Genomic DNA, 19,476 nt, shown 5'->3' with positions numbered 1-19,476 from the left:
CTTTCTAACTTGCTGCTACAAAACGCCCCTGCCTTGCCATGGAAACCTTTATCCTGGTTGGGTGTGAGAACAAAATGGGATATCCACACTGGTTGCATTTAATGTCAGTATTATCGCCGCAGCTATTTGGGTCTCCCTTGCCCGCCTGCTTGCTTAATATACAGTACTAGGGAAGTGAACAGGTGCGTTTTTGTGTCGTTGTGGGAAATACATAGCAGCTGGCAAAATCCTTAAAGTAAAGTAACTGGGTGTAGTGGCTTGAGTAATTGAATTTGGTAATGGAATCACAGCTCAGCTGTTATTAATCGAGCATAAAAATCAAAACGCGATACTGTCTAAATGTATTTTGTTTTAGTTATACGACGTTGCGCTGTTACAAATCGTGTTATCTTCTACAGCGGTTGTCTCACTTTCTTTTTTTGTGGTGGGCTGTAGGGACTACAACAAAATGGGAAATTTGGGGGGATGCGTATTGATGTGCATCTAAAGTTGTGCCTTGTGTCCTTGCTCGGCTGCCGTTGTGAAGTGTAAGGATCATGTTTGTTTCTGCCGAGTCCTCAGGGGCCTGTTTTTTAAAATCTGGATCAAAATGATAAGGATTTTCAATCATATGTTTTGTGATCGAGATTACTTTTATGTGTCGTTTTGATCTGGTTTTTCAGAAAATGTTACTGCTGGATTACATTGCCTGGATCACAAATAATCACAATTACGAAATCCGTCTTTGAAGTAGTTCTATACATTCATAGTTTATACACTATGTTTTTAAAGTTTTTTTAATAGGTTATTATTTATGATATAGTCTAATTTAAAAAAAAAAAAAAGTGTCATACTTCTTAACCTCACGCACAGTGCTAACTCGTCTACTGAGAAATTCTGGAAATGAACTGCCCCGCCCCCATAGGTGTCAATCACTGTGATATGGAAATTGTATTTGCTACATATGCCAGTTATACTAGTTTGAAAAACAGTGAACTAATGTTGGTTAAGACAAGTAAAGTGTGTTACCTAGCAAAGCCAGTAGAGTGCGTTTTTCGACAAGAAGTGCCCGCCTACTGACCACACAGAGAGAAGGAGAGTGAGGCAAGCAGTCGAGCAAACGGAAATTTGAAGGCGGTCACAAGTATAAAACAAAATTCAATCTGGAGTGGCCATCTTCCACACCAGAGTGGCGCTACATACGTCGCGACAGAAACGACCAATACAAGTTTTCTTGCGATGCAGAATGACCAGTAAGCTGTGCTCACCAGGTAAGAAGGGATGTGAGTGGCATTAAACAGGGAGGAGCACAAGGAAAAGAAGAACAGTTTGGTGGGTATGGCACCTTTGCAAAGGTTTTTTTATTGTTTTTGTGCCAACTTGTTCTCCTTTGCAAGAAAAGTTGTCCAAGGCTGAGGTGCTACCCATGCAAGCCCTGCACTCACACACCACCATGCAAGCCCTGCACGCACACACCACCATGCAACCCCTGCACGCACACCAAAGCAGTCTTTTTCCTTTATTAAAGGCTAAAATTAAAACACATTTTTGAGAAGGAACATGGTATTCCAAAAAAAAAGGACATCTCATTTGCATATGTATTGTCCATCACTATATAGTCATGCGTAGGGTGTTATCAGACCTTCTGGTTTTAAGAGACCAGTGCCCTTCAACAACTTCAAATAAATCTTACTGTATTGTATTAGTCAACATTTTCCTTATCTGTTCCTGATAGTTTATACTGTAGGCTATAGATACTGTTTAAACAGTTGGACTAGGCAGATATAATGGAAAAAAATTAAATACATTGTACAGTAGTAATGATTATATCTAATCAGAGATTACAGACATTCTTGTGCAAAGTACAAGTAAAGTGTAACAATGTGCCCCTCAACCATTTACTTTATAGACCTTTCCACTTGGAAACATTTACAATGGCCATAAAATGGCTAGCTGCAAGACTGATAGAATGACACAAGTTAATTGTTTCAATCTGTGTGACCTACTTAATGCCCAGATTGATACTGTTGTAGCTGATACTTCTGACAACCCATTGGCATGCCTGATATTGAAAGAATGCCACAGGTTAAATCTATCAACCTGTGCCTCCCAGTAACTGTCTAGATCAGGGGTCTCCAATCCTGGTCCTGGAGGGCTGCTGTCCCTCCTAGTTTTTGTTCCAACTGTATCCTAAATTACTTAATTGGATAAATTAAGCTTCTATAAGCACTTAATTGGTCCAATTAAGTAATTTAGGATATAGTTGGAACAGAAACCTAGAGGGACACCAGCCCTCCACGACCAGGATTGGAGACCCCTGCTAGCAGGTTCATTGCACCATATCATCAGATTTATATTGAATCCATTTTAATTCAAACACTTAATGAATCCCCCTATTCTTTCTTGCTAATTCTATATTTGTTATGTGCTTCTCCAGGCAGAATGTATGTATTTTATGAAACAAGTGGTGTGTAGTGGAGTGACTACATCTTCCTTACAGTGAGTGTAAAGCAATATTATTTAATTATTGTCAAAATAAACAGCCTTCATCTACTCATGGTTGCAGTCTCATTTCTGTCCCAAAAGAACCTGAAATGATACAATGTACTGACAGACATTACATGAGAAAATGAGATGTGCTTTTCTTGGAATACCATGTTGCTTCTCAAAAAATGTTTTAGTATTGACCTTTAATAAAGGAAAACGGCTGCTTGAATGAATTTTCATGTATCTATTTCAGTGCAATGTAGTTTCTTCATTGGAATAAAGAAATATGTTTTTTAACATTTACATTTTCTGTTCATAAAAAATGAAAAAAATCATTTTCTGGGGTGAGTAAAAAATACATTAACTTTGATTCATGTACTAAGGGTTACTCTTAAATTAATTCACAATCCAGTTTATGGTAAATTGAGCATGCGTGACTTAGAAAGTCGGAATATCAGAATATCCTAAAAACTGGTCTGAATTTAAAAATGCAAAGCAACACAGAATTTGTGACCTTATCAGAGCAGCCTGGAATTTGGGACGTTATCTGAAAACCAAAGCAGCCCAGAATTTGGGACGTTATCTGAAAAGCAAAGGGGTCTAGTATTTGGGATATAAATGAAAACGGGCAGTCTATATGTAAAACTACGACTACATTAGAGATAAAGTAATGTATACTGTAACATAACTAACAATGTGGAAGATGTATATTTGATATTAAAATATATTGTGCAAGTGATTATAGATATGTGGTATTTGAAAGAAAAAAGTACATCACCACAGAAAGCCAATTCTTACAGTTGTGCATAACATGATCATTTATATACAGTAATAACCCACATTATATTTTAATTGAAAGGTTGTGGAAAGCAGATCTCTCTCTCTCTCTCTTTCTCTCTCTCTCTCTCTCTCTCTCTCTAAGACATCACAATGTTAAAAATGCCTGTAAACTTTCCCACTCGTGTGATGACATATTCCTGTGACAGTCAAAGACCAATCAAAACGCAAGACTGTTAAGCTGTTCCATCCCCAAAACCGGGCCTGTGTTATACCTCCATCAGAGTTTGAGATCTCTGGTTGTGTATGCAGTGCTGTTTATGCTGTGTGGTCCTTGGTTAGAGATAGTGGCTTGCAACTAGGAGGATCAAGTCATTTAACCTCCTTGTGAGGCGTTCTTCTAAGTGACTCTGCAGCTGGTTTATAGTTCACGCCCTAGTCTTTGTAAGTCACCTTGGGATAATTATTTGTGTTGTATGTTACGTGTAGTGTGTTAATGTTGGTGTATAGTCATTGTTACATGGGATATAAATGGGTCTGTGTAACATTAGTGCTTAAAATGTATATTTGTATTTAGGCTCGAGGATTGCACAGCACTTCACATGCAGGTAAAATGTAATAATTTCGAGCACGAGGAATTGCACTTTTATTACTGAGACTACAATTGAACGATTGATTAGCAATCGAGTCTCGGTACAGCTGCATAAAAGCAGCATGTTTTCACTCACTCGGGGTTGTGTGTTCGAGAGAGAGAGAGAGAGAATATAATAAATAAATCAATTTTAAAAAACTGAATCAGTTGCTACGAGTGCTGGAAGGACCAGCACAATACTTGTTTTGTTAGTCTACTTATTTTGGCCACAAGTGCCGTGTCCCATTTTGGTGGCAGTGTTTTGTTAAAACCTTTTTATTTGCTGTCTGTTTACCTATTAAATGCTGAGCGCAACCAAGTGCTCAGCTTCACCAAACTCCACCTCAATCTGTTATTCCCCAAGGAACTTGACAGAGCTTGAGCAGTTTTGTAAAGAAGAATGGTCAAATATTGCCAAATCTAGGTGTTCAAAGTTGGTAGAGACCTATCCCAACAGACTCACAGCTGTAATTGCTGCCGAAGGTGCTTCCACCAAGTATTAACTCAGGAGGGTGGAGACTTACCCGATTATAATCTTTCAGTTTTGTATTTTTAAATATATTATTTTTTTCTCAGTAAAAACGTTTTTCCACTTAACAGTGTGGGATATGGTGTGTAGATAAGTGGAAAGTCCTAATTTAAATGCATGAAACTGTGAGGCACAGATACAGTAAAATGTGAAAAAAAGTTCAAGGGAGTGTAGACTTTCTATAGGAACTGTTGGACATTCTCTGTAGATAAGTGGAAAACAAAGCTGTTTATTTAAAAAAAAATGTAGCCGTTTTCTAAGTGAATTAACCCACTCCAGTGTGTGCTGTAAGACAATTGCGGCCTGGTGCATCACAAAGAATTGTCTTACCGCACACCCTGTCATGGGTTATTTCTTACATATACAATATTAACAATAACATGTTTGCACATCTATATCTACTAATTAAAACAAAACAAAACACAATCATACGCATTCATGTGATGCATTAAACATTTTAACATTGCATTAAATTGCATTATGTCAAAAAAGGGAACAGATGTTTTCTATATATACATGCCTAGAAATAGACCAATTATATGTTCATTATTATAATCATCCATACATACAAAATAATTTCACATATAATCTCTCAGACATTATTGATTTTAGCTAAAAGATAGGGGGGCTTTTGAATAAAGTGTTGCTGCTTGCTGCTTACCTCAGAGTTTGATCCATACAAATCGATTGTGCTGATAACTGACTGTATATGTTAAATAAGTAAATTTAGAAAAATAGGAACACAGGCGCCGTCTGTTTCGCTACAAGGCCAGTATGAAAGCCTGCATAGTACAGTATTAACTAAGTTTTGTGCTCTACAGTAACACTTAAACTTGTAAAAAGCAATAGTCTTTATATTATTGGTTTTGATGTGCTATTTAAAAGATCTTGTGTATGTTGATGTAGCTAAAACTACATTATTTGGTTACCTTTCCGTGAATTCTTGTTTTTTTTCTGCAACTCGTTCATGAAATGTAATACAAATGAGTGTGCAAAAATCACAGCCTTAACTATGTGAGCTGAAGCAACGGAGCCAGCATTACCACCCGGATCATTTACAGTGGCCACACCACCTCAACCTGTTCCAGCACTGAGCATCTACACTGCCACACCCCCTCAACCTGCTCCAGCACTGAGCATCTACACTGCCACACCCCCTCAACCTGCTCCAGCACTGAGCATCTACACTGCCACACCCCCTCAACCTGTTCCAGCACTGAGCATCTACACTGCCACACCCCCTCAACCTGTTCCAGCACTGAGCATCTACACTGCCACACCCCCTCAACCTGTTCCAGCACTGAGCATCTACACTGCCACACCCCCTCAACCTGTTCCAGCACTCTGATCATCTACACTGCCACACCCCCTCAACCTGTTCCAGCACTGATCATCTACACTGCCACACCCCCTCAACCTGTTCCAGCACTGAGCATCTACACTGCCACACCCCCTCAACCTGTTCCAGCACTCTGATCATCTACACTGCCACACCCCCTCAACCTGTTCCAGCACTGATCATCTACACTGCCACACCCCCTCAACCTGTTCCAGCACTGAGCATCTACACTGCCACACCCCATCAACCTGTTCCAGCCCTCTGATCATCTACACTGCCACCCCACCTGAACCTGTTCCAGCACTGAGCACCTACACTGCCACACATTAATCTATGCACTGTGGACTGTGATTATTGTTGCATTATCTTGGAAACCTTTTTGTTTGGGACTGCAAGCCTACCGTCTAATACCTGATGCCATTTCTGGTAGAGGGGATTGTTGTGAAATTAAACAGACTCATTGTAAATACACCCACTGTTGTGGACATTGTATCCTTACCGGCACCACTCACACCCTGACACCGTCCAGCAGTGGTGGGACATGCATGTTGTACAGCTATGACCAAAAGTTTTGCATCACCTTCTAGAATTGACAGATTTTGCTTCATAAAGTCAAATAAAACCTGCTGTATAAGTTGCTATTTCTTATATCATATTCTAGTAGTATTTGCACTTACTCTAAACTACACTATTTAAATATTATGTTTGCACTAACCTTGTATTGACCTGTAACACCTGTAAGTCGTCTTGGATAAAGGCGTTGGCCAAATAAACTAATAATAATAGTAATATTGAATTACATACCGCTTTATAATTTTACATATAAAGTACTTAATGAAAAACTGGTCACATGTGACATTTCAAAATCTATGAACTACTGTACTACTATTATACCGGTAAACTTGCAATATGCCCTGCCATTAGTTGTGCTGGAAGATCTCAATTTAGCTTTTGATCTTCTGTATTTATATACAGACTTGGTGCCAGTCTCTAAATGCACAGAGCTCTGTTCGGGTTATTAGTCACATATTGACTGTTCCGCTGAATATTGTCCTAGTCACATACTGTTGCAGCGGCATTTTATTTTTATGCTAGTATGTTTCAGCATATTGTATGAAAACATGATGGATATGGTTTGGTTTGAATTTTGAGTCCTTTCCTGAGATTTTTTGCTGCAACTGATTTCCATCCACTGTCGCCTCTACTCTTGCATGTAGTTTGTCTGAATTTCTGACTTTTAAGTTGAAATCAAAGCTGTCTTGATGGGCTCCATCACATTTTTCTTTCCAAACAAATATTTTATGTTTAATTTCAGGCACATGGGTTGATCAGCAGAAACTGGAATATCATCTTTCTTAAACCCAGTCTGTCCATTTGCTCTATCCAATGCCACACCACAATCAGAGAGTAAATTGAGTGTATTTTCACTAAACCCTTAAACATGTGATCCATTTTCAAACTTTTACTAGTCACATTAATTGGTGACAGCAACTCATTATTTATTACCCATAATAATGTATTAATTTAGATTCAGTCTCTAATAATGATAAGTCTGTGTACAGAAGGATAACCTATGGAAGAAATAATAATACCTAGGAATCACATTGCTGTGCACTGCAGTATAGTTTAAATTCCTCAGAATGCAATGTCACTGCAAAATAAGAAATCTACATTAAACTGTCACAGATTATATTAGTAGAAAGAGAACTGGGATTGTGTTTTTATGCTTCATAACTGCTTCATTCCAATGAAATCTGTGCAACTCCAGCACTCATACGTGCTCTGAACCCTTAATTACCTTGTGCTGCTAAACCTGCACACAACTTCACCATCTCCTGCACTTGATCAGGGATTCTGTATTTCAATTTGTGTTGATGCTCTCTCTCTCTCTCTCTCTCTCTCTCTCTCTCTCTCTCTCTCTCTCTCTCTCTCTCTCTCTCTCTCTCTCTCTCTCTCTCTCTCTCTCTCTCTCTCTCTCTCTCTCTCTCTCTCTCTCTCTCTCTCTCTCTCTCTCTCTCTCTCTCTCTCTCTCTCTCTCTCTCTCTCTCTCTCTCTCTGGTCTTTGTATGCCATCCAGCATTGAACGTGATTGCTAATTCAATTAATTGTTATTGTTGCCCCACTTGGGCCATTCCTGTTCAAGTAGTCCATGGCGGGTTGGCTGACAAACGAAGGAGTCCACTTGAGTTGGAATGACCCACCTCATAAGGGTTCCACCTCTGTTTCTTTCCATTGGTGCAGAGGCTGCAGTTCCAAGACACAGTCAACTCTGTACCAGGAGTCCCTGTGTAACAAAATAGTTAGGTCAAAAGGCAAATTAGAATCTAAAGTTTCTGTATCTGGCTTTAAATAAACGAAAACAATCTGGCTGTAAAAACATAAACAAAACAAAAAAAAAAAAAAAAAAAAGATATGTTTGAATACATAATAAAAGGTTGTAGAAATATACAAACTGAAATGTAATAATTGTATTACTGTCAACTATTTTCTAGACTTTTTTTCACCAAGTAATGCCCCCAAAATGCAACAAATTGGAAATCATTTTTGGTGGTCCAGGGTGTGCTTTGAAAATTACTTTTGTTTTCAATCATTTGTTCGCCTAAGAAGCACTAAATGGTTATTAAAAACAGATTTTAGATATTGTTATATTAACTTGTTTTTATTTAACAGTGAAACCAAATAATTTTAAATTAGACTTTTTGCACAATACATAGTGGTTCTCTTAATCACTGGCGCACACAAAGAAAACCCTTGATAGTTTTACAATTCTGCATCAGGCTGTTATGTATCTTAACAGTGAAATAAGTACTTGGGTCCACTTTCACCAACCACTTTCAGGCAGCAGTTACAATGCTACAGTAAATCCAGTTAAATTATATTATACTGAAAGAAAATAGAAAGTTTGACTCATTAAAGTTCTGTCAACTTGTTCTGTACTGAAATATTATTATTATTATTATTATTATTATTATTATTATATTATTATTATTATTATTATTATTGCAAAACGGGTATATTAAATGCAGTTTTCTTGCTGGATAGGTGCCAGTTAAATGTTAGAACTGAACCATTATAAAGAAGGGTAATTCCAGGGTTGTAGAATACTCTTAAAAATCTCCTGAATATGGGTTGTTGTCTTTTGTTATCAGAACTTTAGCTCGTGCGATTTGTTCTGCTATGTAAAAATAAATAGATCTGTGTAAAAGAAAACATAATGAACATGCTGTAAGTTATGCATTGGCTACTGTAAAGCTGTAAGAATGTGATTATCAAATAAGGTTTTAAAAAATGCACATTATTTTGGTTCGACCAAAAATAAATAAATACATGAACAAACCCCGATTAAGGTCAAATCGTCTTGTACTAAAAAAGAAAATGGTTAAATGCAAAAGACTGCAGCATTTCAGTATCTGTGCGTTCTGCTTTTTGTCATTGTGTTCAAGATGTTAGTACACTTTTGAAGAATATGATTTTTGTCTTCTTTAAATACCCTATTTATGCATCGCTGGAATCGTGTGATCTTATTGTGTGGGGATAGTGACTGTGCAGCACGTGCTGCTAAACGAAAGGCGATTATGGAATGTTATTTATTTTTATAAGCGATTCTGCAGCAAGAACATAAAGAAATGCCCATTGTGCAAAGCAACCGGTACCGATATGCTTGTTATGTCTGATATAGTCTACAGTACGTCAATGTTTCTATCTTGACATCAAAATAAAAAATAAATAAAAAGAACATGTTTACGAAAATACATAATCCAATTTAATATATACGCCATATTTATAACAATTACAAACATTATTCTTGCTATACAACATCTTAACGTAAATCTAACCATTATTCTTGAAGGATTGGAAGTGTCTTCCGGTATATTAATGTGTGTGTGTGTGTGTTAAATTTGTAGAAATATAAATTTCTCGAAGACAAATAATTATAGGACAAATATTTGGTAACAAAAGTTTTGTTTTTGTAGATGAGGGGGGAAAAAAGTTACAAGAAATAGACAATTATTTATTTCAGCATTTATTTATTTATTTATTTTATTTATTTTAATTTTTTTTTTTTTTTGCAAAACTCCAGAAATACTAATTCAAAAGTATTCGTACCCTGACAAGAAAAATGAAATCAATAGCTAGTTGAGGCACCTTTAGCAAAGGTAACCTCTTTTAAACAATTAGGATATTTGTCAATGAGCTTTTGGCATGATTATTTTGTGTTTGTTTTTTTTGTTTGTTTTTTTTACCATTCTTAAACGCAAAATTGTTCCAGTTCATTCATATTCCGAGGACTTCTCTTGTGCACAGTCTTCTTCAACTCATGCCAAAGATTCTCAATTGGATTTAGATCGGGACTTTGACTGGGCCAGTCCAGAACCCTGATTTGATGCTTCTTTAACCCATTCTGAAGTAGATTCTGTTGTGTGCTTTGGATAGTTGTCGTGTTGCAGCGTCCAGTTTAAATTTCGTTTTGTAGCGGAAGGTTTCAGATGATTGGTCATTATCTTTTGATATGCTATGGAATCTATTTTACCATGTATTGGAACTACATTTCCTGTGCCATTAGAGGAAAAACAGCACCATAGAAGGATATTACCACCTCCATTCTTGACAGTAAGTATGGTGTTCTTTTCTTTGCATGTCTCATCTGACTTTCTCCGAACATAACGACTGTCAGCGTGACCAAATTGCTTGATTTTTGTTTCATTACTCCACAAAACCTTTGACCAAAACACCTATCCATTATTCAAATGCAGTTTTGCAAAGATTAAATGATTGTCCTTGTGACGTTTTCCTAGGCATTTTTTCCTAGGCATTTTCCTTGGCCTGCGACCATTGAGACCTTCACCATGCAATACTCGACCTATGGTTGAAATGGAAACCCCTGTCCCATTGGGGTATGTAAACTTTTGACTATAACGCCAAATATTATTTACCAAAAATCATATTCTGTTGAATTCTAAATGTACATATATTAGAAACCAGTTGAGAAACATAATTACAGTACCAGTGGCTGCGCAGAGTGCTGTGATGTTCTAAATAAACCACAAAGCGGCGCTGTAGACTTGGTTTAACTGAAGATCATTGCATTGAACTTGTATAAGTATGCCAGTACAACTGGCCTTTCTCGGTCCATTCCACTCGGGTTTCAAATACATTTGATTAGTTTGATTTACATTTGATTTTTTAATGATAAATTACAATAAATAGGATATTTTTATTTGATTTAATTATTGTTTAAAAAATGTACAAGGCGTTTTAAATGAACACAATTAAAATAGCGCATTTAGTTTAATTTAAAGTGCATCTATTAATCTGTTAAATTCAATTTGTCTTTACTTGGATTTTTTTTTTTATTTTTATTTTTTTTATTTATGCAATGCGAATAATCGTGCGTTTGATATCCGGGCTGATTTACATTTTATAATCTGTTTTTTATAATTTTATAATTGTAATTTATAATTTTATAATTTAACGTGAATCTGTTTAGTTTACTTATTTTCACTTAGCGCTTCATATAAGACCCATACAAACCACAAAACAAACATGTTATTGTAAATTATTTTTTAAAGCTTTTATTGGATAATAACGTTTTTTCTCAAGTGCAGTTTTATATGAAAATCATACTAATAGTGTTTTTAGCTACGTTTGTCGTAAATCAAGATTTATTAACTATAGTTTGGATATATATATATATATATTAAAATAGAACAGACAACTTTTAACCCATTGAGCATATCTCCAGTGCATGGTAAAGTCGATAACATGTTGGTTAATAAAACGGTAGAAATCACTCGCACCGCCTCAGCGAGTAATGTAGTAGTTCTTTATTTTCCAATAAACTTTGTTTTTTAAACTGACACCGTTAATATAACAAGTTGCTGGGGTTTTTCCTGAATCCTATTTCATTGAACAAATTAAGTTTTTTTAAAGAACAATGATGATTAATAAAATGATGTTTTACAAAACTCGGTTTGCTACTAAATTATCAATAAAACATGTTTAGTTAGCTTTTACAAAATATAGTGCGCCGTATTTGTTATAACAGGTTTATACTGAAAATCTTGATACATAAATAGGCAAGCTGATAATAATAAATAATATATGAATGAATATGAAGTTCTTGTCGAAGATTAGTCTCAAATATGTACAGTTTACCCTGTTTTCCTTTAAAGAAGACGTCAAGTAATTGAGTCGTTTATTCAGCACCTGTTGCATATTAACTTTTTTTCCACAGTCAGTTTTAAACATGTAATGGAAAGTTTGTATTAATGTACGGGGTACTTCTGTTTTTTTTTTTTTTTTTTTTTTTTTCCTGGGGAGCTAAATTTAATATATGTGTGTGTGTGTGTGTGTGTGTGTGTGTGTGTGTGTGTGTGTGTGTACAACACTGTCATGGTCAATTATAGTAATATATATATATATATCTAATAATATATTATATCTATATAGATATATATATATATATATATATATATATATATATATACTAAAGATTCCAGTATCTCGCCGGTCGAGTTTCATCCGATTATCTACTTTTAATAATAATAATAATAATAATAATAATAATAATAATAATAATAATAATAATACGTGGTTAATATTACTGCTACTAAAATAATAACTGAATCACACATATTCACACATAAACAAATAAATACCTATGCCTCAAATCGGCTAGTGCAGAAAATGTAATTCTGTGCACTTGCTTCTGAAGTTATCTTGCAGACCACACTTTGTCAAAGCAGGCTAATTATACAAATAGTGTGAATTATTATTACAAGTTAAATATTTACATAAAAAGTTCGTAAAAAATATCGCGTGTGATATGTAAAATCTAAATCTGTAAATGCACAAAATGAAGCCTATAGCCATATGTAGAATAAAGCTTTTAAAGAAATCGTGCTGGAAGCGCTAAATCCCAGCACTGTTCATTCCTCAAAGGCTCTTTGTTTCTCCCCGTGCTCTTTGATACTGATATGACTGGCTGTCATACAGTAAGCTAAACATTATTGTTTATTTTATTATTGCATGTTGTGGTGGTTTAAAAACGATGCCTTATTAATAAATAAATAACACACCCCAATACGTAACACAATTAAGTGTTAACACAATAGAAAATGACACACAATACATGCTTATTGTCTTTCAATTTGGTCATAGATGAGTCAGTCCTGTCGAAGTACATCAAAGTAGAAATGTATGTCATTTTTATTGGAAGTGTAAAACTTTTAGATTAATATCACCTCCTTGACAAAAGTTCTTATTTGAGCTGCATGTAATATGGGGTGGGAGTGCCTTTTTAAATCGTAGCTGTTATTCAAACACAAATAAACAGATTAGAACATTGGAGTTAATAATACACAGAAGGCGGGTCTAAGGGCGGGGTCTGAGTTCCAGTGCCCGAAGCTCTGAAAAGTAGAGGATCTGACACACGCAACTCAGACTCAAGTCTAACTTCAACTCAAAGAGCAGGGACAAACTTCAGCGTTCGCATTCAGACACGAGCGAACTTAGGACTTCTTAAACTTCAACCAACCTAACTGTTTCATCTGCAAGAAATACTGTATTTGTTTTATTATTTTTCTAATGCAAAACCATGAATTATAAAAGAAAAACTTGGAAAAGTCGTGCTGACGTTTGACTGGAGTTCGTTGCTTCCAGACACTGTGGATTAATGAAGTTCTGTACAAATCACTGCTGGCGACCTTTGGCAGTCTGTATCTTGGGGTAAGTTTTTCTTATCTGTGCAATAATACAGTGCTCTGAACAGAATTTTTTCCGATACGTTAAAACATAGAACCTCATGCGTTTTGAGAGCAATAAAATGTGTGTAAATACAGCACATAACTCGTTTTTTTTTTTTAAATCATGGAGTGTATGCCTAAGAGTTTAAATGTCTGCGAAATCTGCAAAATCGGCAGAGTTGAAATGTCTGCAAACCTGCAAAATCACTTTATGGCATATAATCAACATGCTATAGCATACTGCTATTACCAGACATTCGCATAGGCTATCCAAGTTACTTTCAAACTACATTATGTAGGCATATCTTTAATTTAATGCATTGTCGATATTGTTATTACTATTTAAAAACAAAATGAACATGACACCTATGACTCAATGCGAGAACAACACTCCTGCCATGTTTGGATTCAGACACGTCAGTTGTTTGAGTAGTACAGCGTCCCTCATCCAAAGCTGTCAATCCAGCACTTAACTAAGAACGCAAGAGAGGATGTTAATTCCACTCAAGGGACGCTAACAATATCACTTTACTCAACTAACTGTTAAGTAATAGGAAAGAAAAACTAACAGCTAAACACGGGGAGAATGGGCCAAGGTTGTATTTTAAAGAAAGAAAAGTATTCCCTGCAATTCAAACCACTTGTTTTAAAGAACACGAGTAAGCATTGATGCACATAGTCAAAACGTGTTCTTCAGCTTTGGGTCTTCGAGATATTTAGAAGTTTAGAATGTACTAATGTTATTTATTATTATAATACAAAAAATAGGAATAATAACAGTAATATAACAACAAAAACGTACCATAGGGAGGTTGCAAAAACAGAAAATTGGAGCCAATGTCTAAAAGGAAATGTAGCTGGTTTAAAAAAAAAAAAACGCAGTTATTTTGGAATTGTTGTTTAGATTAGATTAGGATTACAACAAGAAAGACTGCAAAAATAAAATATTGGATATAGGATTTGAATTTAAGAACACCATTTCTACAAAAAAGTACCGCGGCTAATGGCTTTAAGCATTGTTCGAGAAAGAGCTGCTGAATAACGAATCTAATTCGCTTGAAACATCTCTTACAATTCCCGCTTTTTCAGGAGTAGCGTTTCGTTTTTAATTTTAGCTAGTATATCAAGTCATTAAAATGAGTTATATATCTGCATACACAATTTATAATCGCCATATACGCCCTTTACATTATATTTTAGTTATTTGTATTAATTGGTTACTTATATGAAAATGTTATTTGCAGTGAAATATTATTCACTTGTCATATTTACAGCACATGTGAATGACATTTTTATGTTTTAGTGAAATACATGAGATGGGAGCTGTCAACTAGTCCTCAATTTGAAAATACCAAAAAATAAAAATGCATTTTAAAAAGCTTTAATGCGTGATTTTAATAAGCAAATTAGGTTGGTTTTTTTTTTTTCGTTTATTAAAACCAACTATTCTGAAAATGAATTCCGTTCTGTTTGGAGCATGTCAAATACAACATTACAAAGTTGTCACTGGAATTAAGCAGGCACTGAGCGGAATGGTGAAGGCACATTAAGCGAGTTGGTGGGAAAGTTCCCTACAGTTTTACGTTGTGTTTTCGCTCCAGTTAACTTGAGCACAACCCTCTGAAAGTCACATAGATCTCATTATCCTCACTTCAGCGGAACTCGCGTAAACCCCAGTTTCACCACTAAAAATCAGTGGAGAGGAATCCTGTAATTCTTATTCATTATATATTTCCTTTACTATTCGAATATACAATCCTAACAATTTACATTCGCAAAATACAGAGTTGCAATGAATAAGCACAGATATACGGTAGATGCAATATAACATAACCGTATCACAATACAATTCAGCAGCAGTGTGCTCTTGTTAATATACTATAGAGAAATACTAACTTAAATAACGGCCACAATGTAAGCGATATTTTGTATTTTGCTTTCTATAGGTCTGTAATGTTAACAATTTCGCGTAATACAACATAAAGCGAATAGTTCCATAGTATTGTATCTACTACAGTAGGTCTGTATTCGAATGTAGCATGTTGTAGAATGATCTTCATCAGTTGAGTGTACTTCAAAAGAATTCTTCCTCTGAGATCTATATTGTACTGTAAGTTTTTTCTCGTAAGACACAAAGTTCATAACAATATACTGATTTTTGTTTTATTTTTATTATATATATAATATATATATATATATATATATATATATATATATATATATATATATATATATATATATATATATATATATATATGTGTGTGTGTGTTGTTTTTAGTTGAGAAATTTAATAGGCTATCTTTTTTCGGGGGAAAGGTTATGCGTATCTTTAGTTAATCCATCTGGAATGGGTCCGACAGCAGGGTAAATTTATTCACAGCCTGTCGTGCTGGAAAGGTGTCGCTTTTCTCTCCTTCGATTATCTTGACGAACGAGATCTTGTGGAAGAAAGAAAAACAAGCACCAAAGCGTCAGATTAAACTTTCGTGCTTAGACAACCCCTCCACCCTGGCTCCAAACACAATCTCCCTAATTAATTATACCTGCAGATTTTAACTACACCCCCCCTCCCATTCTAAAATAAATAATCAACAAACTCGTGTAATAAGGTGGAGATTCTCTCTCCATGAGCGGTCACTTCTGAAGACCCTATACAGACGTAAAGAAATACGCATGAGCATTGCAAATTTAGTAAAAGATAAAGACGGTCGATCCGCGGGTATATCAGAAAATAATTTAAACATATTTGTTTTTACAGAGCTCCTTTGTTTGCGTTCCTTGATTTAAAATGAAATTAGAAGCAGGCATTATTTGTTTATGCAGTTTAACATTGGTTATTAGAGACACCTTGCTAAGTTAGATTTGTGAGGCATTAATCTTGATTAGGGCAAGGTTAGCTTGGTCGTTTAAAGTTGCCATTTATATTTGCTGTTTTATTGTGATCTGGCTGGCATTGATTTCCTCTCATGATCTATTCCTATCTGGGTTAATCTGAAGGATGAGTGTGTCTGTTCATTTCTTGAAGTCAGGTGGACGTAATATTGTAAAATAACATAGCTCAGGCTTTTGCTTTCGACAGATAATGTTTTAACCAATTAATTATTAGCAACTAATTGGTATTTGTTATTGGTTTCATTTGTGTTTGCATTCTATAGCCCTCACCTCCACCCACCAAAAAAAAAAAAAAAAAAAACGTAAGCAGTAAGGCATTCCAAAATTGTCACAGTAGACTTATTGCAATTATTTAAATATTGCAATAAATGAAAAATACTAAACTATTTTATGTCTCTCTTTTTTAGGAACTAGTTGAGGAATCTGTCAAGTTCTTTTGAGGCCTTCCGTTAGCGTCCAGAGTGAAGATGGGAAGTAAAGCGCTGCCCGCTCCGATCCCTCTGCATCCTTCCATTCAGCTGACCAACTACTCCTTCCTCCAAGCAGTCAACACCTTTCCAGCTGCAGTGGATCACCTGCAGGGCTTGTATGGACTGAGCGCAGTGCAGACCATGCACATGAACCACTGGACACTGGGCTACCCCAATGTGCAAGGCCTCAGGTCTACAATCACAGAAATGGCCGCTGCCCAGGGCTTAGCAGACACCAGGTTTTCCTTCCCGGCTTTACCCTTCACCGCACACCTTTTCCATCCAAAGCAAGGCACCCTCTCCCGTGTACTCCCAGCCCTACACAAAGACAGGCCAAGGTTTGACTTTGCCAACCTTGCAATTGCTGCCACGCAGGAGGACCCGCCCAAGTCTGGAGACTTTTCAAAACTGAGTCCGGGGCTGGGGAGCCCCAGCTCAGAGGTAAACAAGCTTTCCCTGGATCGGAAACCCACCAGAGGGAGGCTGCCTTCCAAGACGAAAAAAGAATTTATCTGCAAGTTTTGTGGCAGACATTTCACTAAGTCGTATAACCTGCTCATCCACGAAAGAACCCACACCGATGAACGGCCATACACCTGTGATATTTGCCACAAAGCCTTTAGAAGACAAGACCATCTTAGGGACCACAGGTAAGAACCCTAGGAATGCCTACACTGTGAACACTAGAAGAAAATGTATATAGTTTAGTTGAGGGAAAATATAATCTGACAGAATAAACAACTGAGATATACTCTTTACTTATTATTCAAACCCACATCAGGCCTCACTTGAAAAATGCACTGAATTTAATGTATCAATATCATTAAAACTTCCACATGCTGTTCCTATATGCACACATATGTTTTGCATTTATTTTGTAATATAGGTAACATCAATCCATGATACAAATTAATTATATCCTTAGTAGCTAATGTTACTGAACCTTTTTATTATTTGTAATTCACACCATGCTCCTTTAGGGGTTAAGTATAATGTAGCATATTTTGTATTTTTATTGTAATTTTTAACGACAGCACCTGTTAAAATTCTTAGTTATTTATTTCTGTGGTGTCGATTAAAGGAGAACGTCAACACCTCTATGAATTATATATCACTCTCGCCCTGTTAGCCAGTTTAGGCGTAATTACTAAATATGACAGGAGAACCCTTGAAGACACTTTCTGTTCATCTTGTGAAACACATCAAAAAACATAAACTTGATGAGATGAAATGTATTAAACGCTTGTTAAATTAAAGCGCTCCTGTGGATGGGTTATTGTTTTCTATTTGCAATGCATTGAGATGTGTGTGTGCAGTATTGTATCTTTTCCAAGAGGGCGCTGAAGGTTTTGATAACGCCTATTGCAAAACAGAAGTTATTAGCAAAAGAACGGTTATGTCCAACGGTATAAATGACCGTTTATTGTAAGTCATTAAAAGATTAGAGGATAAACTATAGTAAACATGGGATTACAGTACAGTCAAAGCACTTCCACTAAACCAAATCCATGTATTGATTTTCAGATATATCCATTCCAAAGAAAAACCATTCAAATGCCAAGAATGTGGGAAAGGATTTTGCCAGTCGAGGACTTTAGCTGTGCACAAAACTTTACACATGCAGGTACGTTCTTAACACCTCTTGTGGGATAACATGTATTTCTTAAGATGGTTTAAAATTATCATAAGCAAACGATTGATTACAATTGATTATTGTACTGTAATTACACTTTTTGACGTCGTTTTATATAATCAGCATGATCAACTGTGTAATTCTGTGCAAAAGTACTATAGCCTACAGTATATTTAGTTCTGGCGAACATGCTGTAGTTATTATTGTTTATATGGAAAATGCAGAATTGTTTTGGCGTTCAAATAAACGGACATAGCCTGTACAGTAATTGCAATATAACGATAAACATTTATTTTAAATTAAAATAAATAAACAAATAAATACATTTAAATTAAAAACAAAAAAAATAGAATACGTTTTGTAAAGGGTTAATCCTTTGCTTGCTTCAAATCTAAACAGGAATCACCTCACAAATGCCCAACATGCGGAAGAACCTTTAATCAAAGAAGTAACCTGAAAACTCACCTTCTTACCCATACAGACATCAAGCCCTACAACTGTGAGCAGTGCGGGAAGGTGTTCCGGCGCAACTGTGACCTGCGGCGGCACAGCCTGACACATACTCCCCAACAGGGTTACTAGCCGCTAGCTACTGGGGCCTGAACTTTCCAAAAAAACTTTATCTGACAACAGACTCTCGGAATTTATAACATTAACGGACTTTTTGACTTGTAAAACACAAACTCCGGAAAAGTAAAAAAAAAAAAAAAAAACGCCTTCTCATTAATTGTGTATATAGTAGCTCGTTTGCTGAGCTTGTGTAAATACTGTTTTTGTACTGTCCTTTTTTGGATAAAAATTGTAAAAGTTTTGTAATTTGAAAATATGTTTAAACAAATTGTATTTTAGAAATAAAAGATGTTTACTATTCACATTGTATTACGTTGTTTTTCATTTGCTTACAGTGGATATGACTTAAATTGATACGTTGTTCTTGGAAAACAGAAACGCACACACACTTCCCAGTCACATATATAAGGCTTTTGTACAAGAA

General features: G+C 35.7%; 1 protein-coding gene across 3 annotated transcripts; it reads left to right on the top strand.

Annotated features, from left to right (window-relative positions):
* Positions 1–10,613: 10,613 nt before the first annotated feature.
* Positions 10,614–19,282, top strand: LOC121314946 (protein odd-skipped-related 2). Of its 3 annotated transcripts, none has more exons than XM_041248741.1 (4): positions 10,614–10,637; positions 16,787–17,499; positions 18,374–18,473; positions 18,882–19,282. In XM_041248741.1, the coding sequence occupies exons 2-4, from the start codon at positions 16,847–16,849 to the stop codon at positions 19,062–19,064; spliced, it is 936 nt and encodes a 311-aa protein (XP_041104675.1). In that variant the 5' UTR covers positions 10,614–10,637; positions 16,787–16,846; the 3' UTR covers positions 19,065–19,282. The 3 variants fall into 3 exon arrangements, with proteins under 3 accessions (XP_041104675.1, XP_041104676.1, XP_041104674.1); XM_041248742.1 differs by lacking the exon at positions 10,614–10,637 and adding an exon at positions 13,021–13,470 and having other exon boundaries at positions 18,964–19,282; XM_041248740.1 differs by lacking the exon at positions 10,614–10,637 and adding an exon at positions 13,021–13,470.
* Positions 19,283–19,476: the final 194 nt, after the last annotated feature.

This window comes from Polyodon spathula, chromosome 4, assembly GCF_017654505.1.
Source record: "Polyodon spathula isolate WHYD16114869_AA chromosome 4, ASM1765450v1, whole genome shotgun sequence".
In the NCBI taxonomy this organism is placed as follows: domain Eukaryota; kingdom Metazoa; phylum Chordata; class Actinopteri; order Acipenseriformes; family Polyodontidae; genus Polyodon; species Polyodon spathula.
The sequence above is the reverse complement of the archived record's forward strand: the minus strand, read 5'-3'. Positions and strand labels throughout refer to the sequence as shown.

Excerpts from the sequence above, each read along its gene's own strand:
- LOC121314946 (XM_041248741.1), top strand. The coding sequence starts at position 16,847 with ATGGGAAGTAAAGCGCTGCCCGCTCCGATCCCTCTGCATCCTTCCATT. Across the intron at positions 17,500-18,373 it reads GACCATCTTAGGGACCACAG|ATATATCCATTCCAAAGAAA; the intron begins GTAAGAACCCTA and ends ATTGATTTTCAG. Across the intron at positions 18,474-18,881 it reads ACAAAACTTTACACATGCAG|GAATCACCTCACAAATGCCC; the intron begins GTACGTTCTTAA and ends AAATCTAAACAG.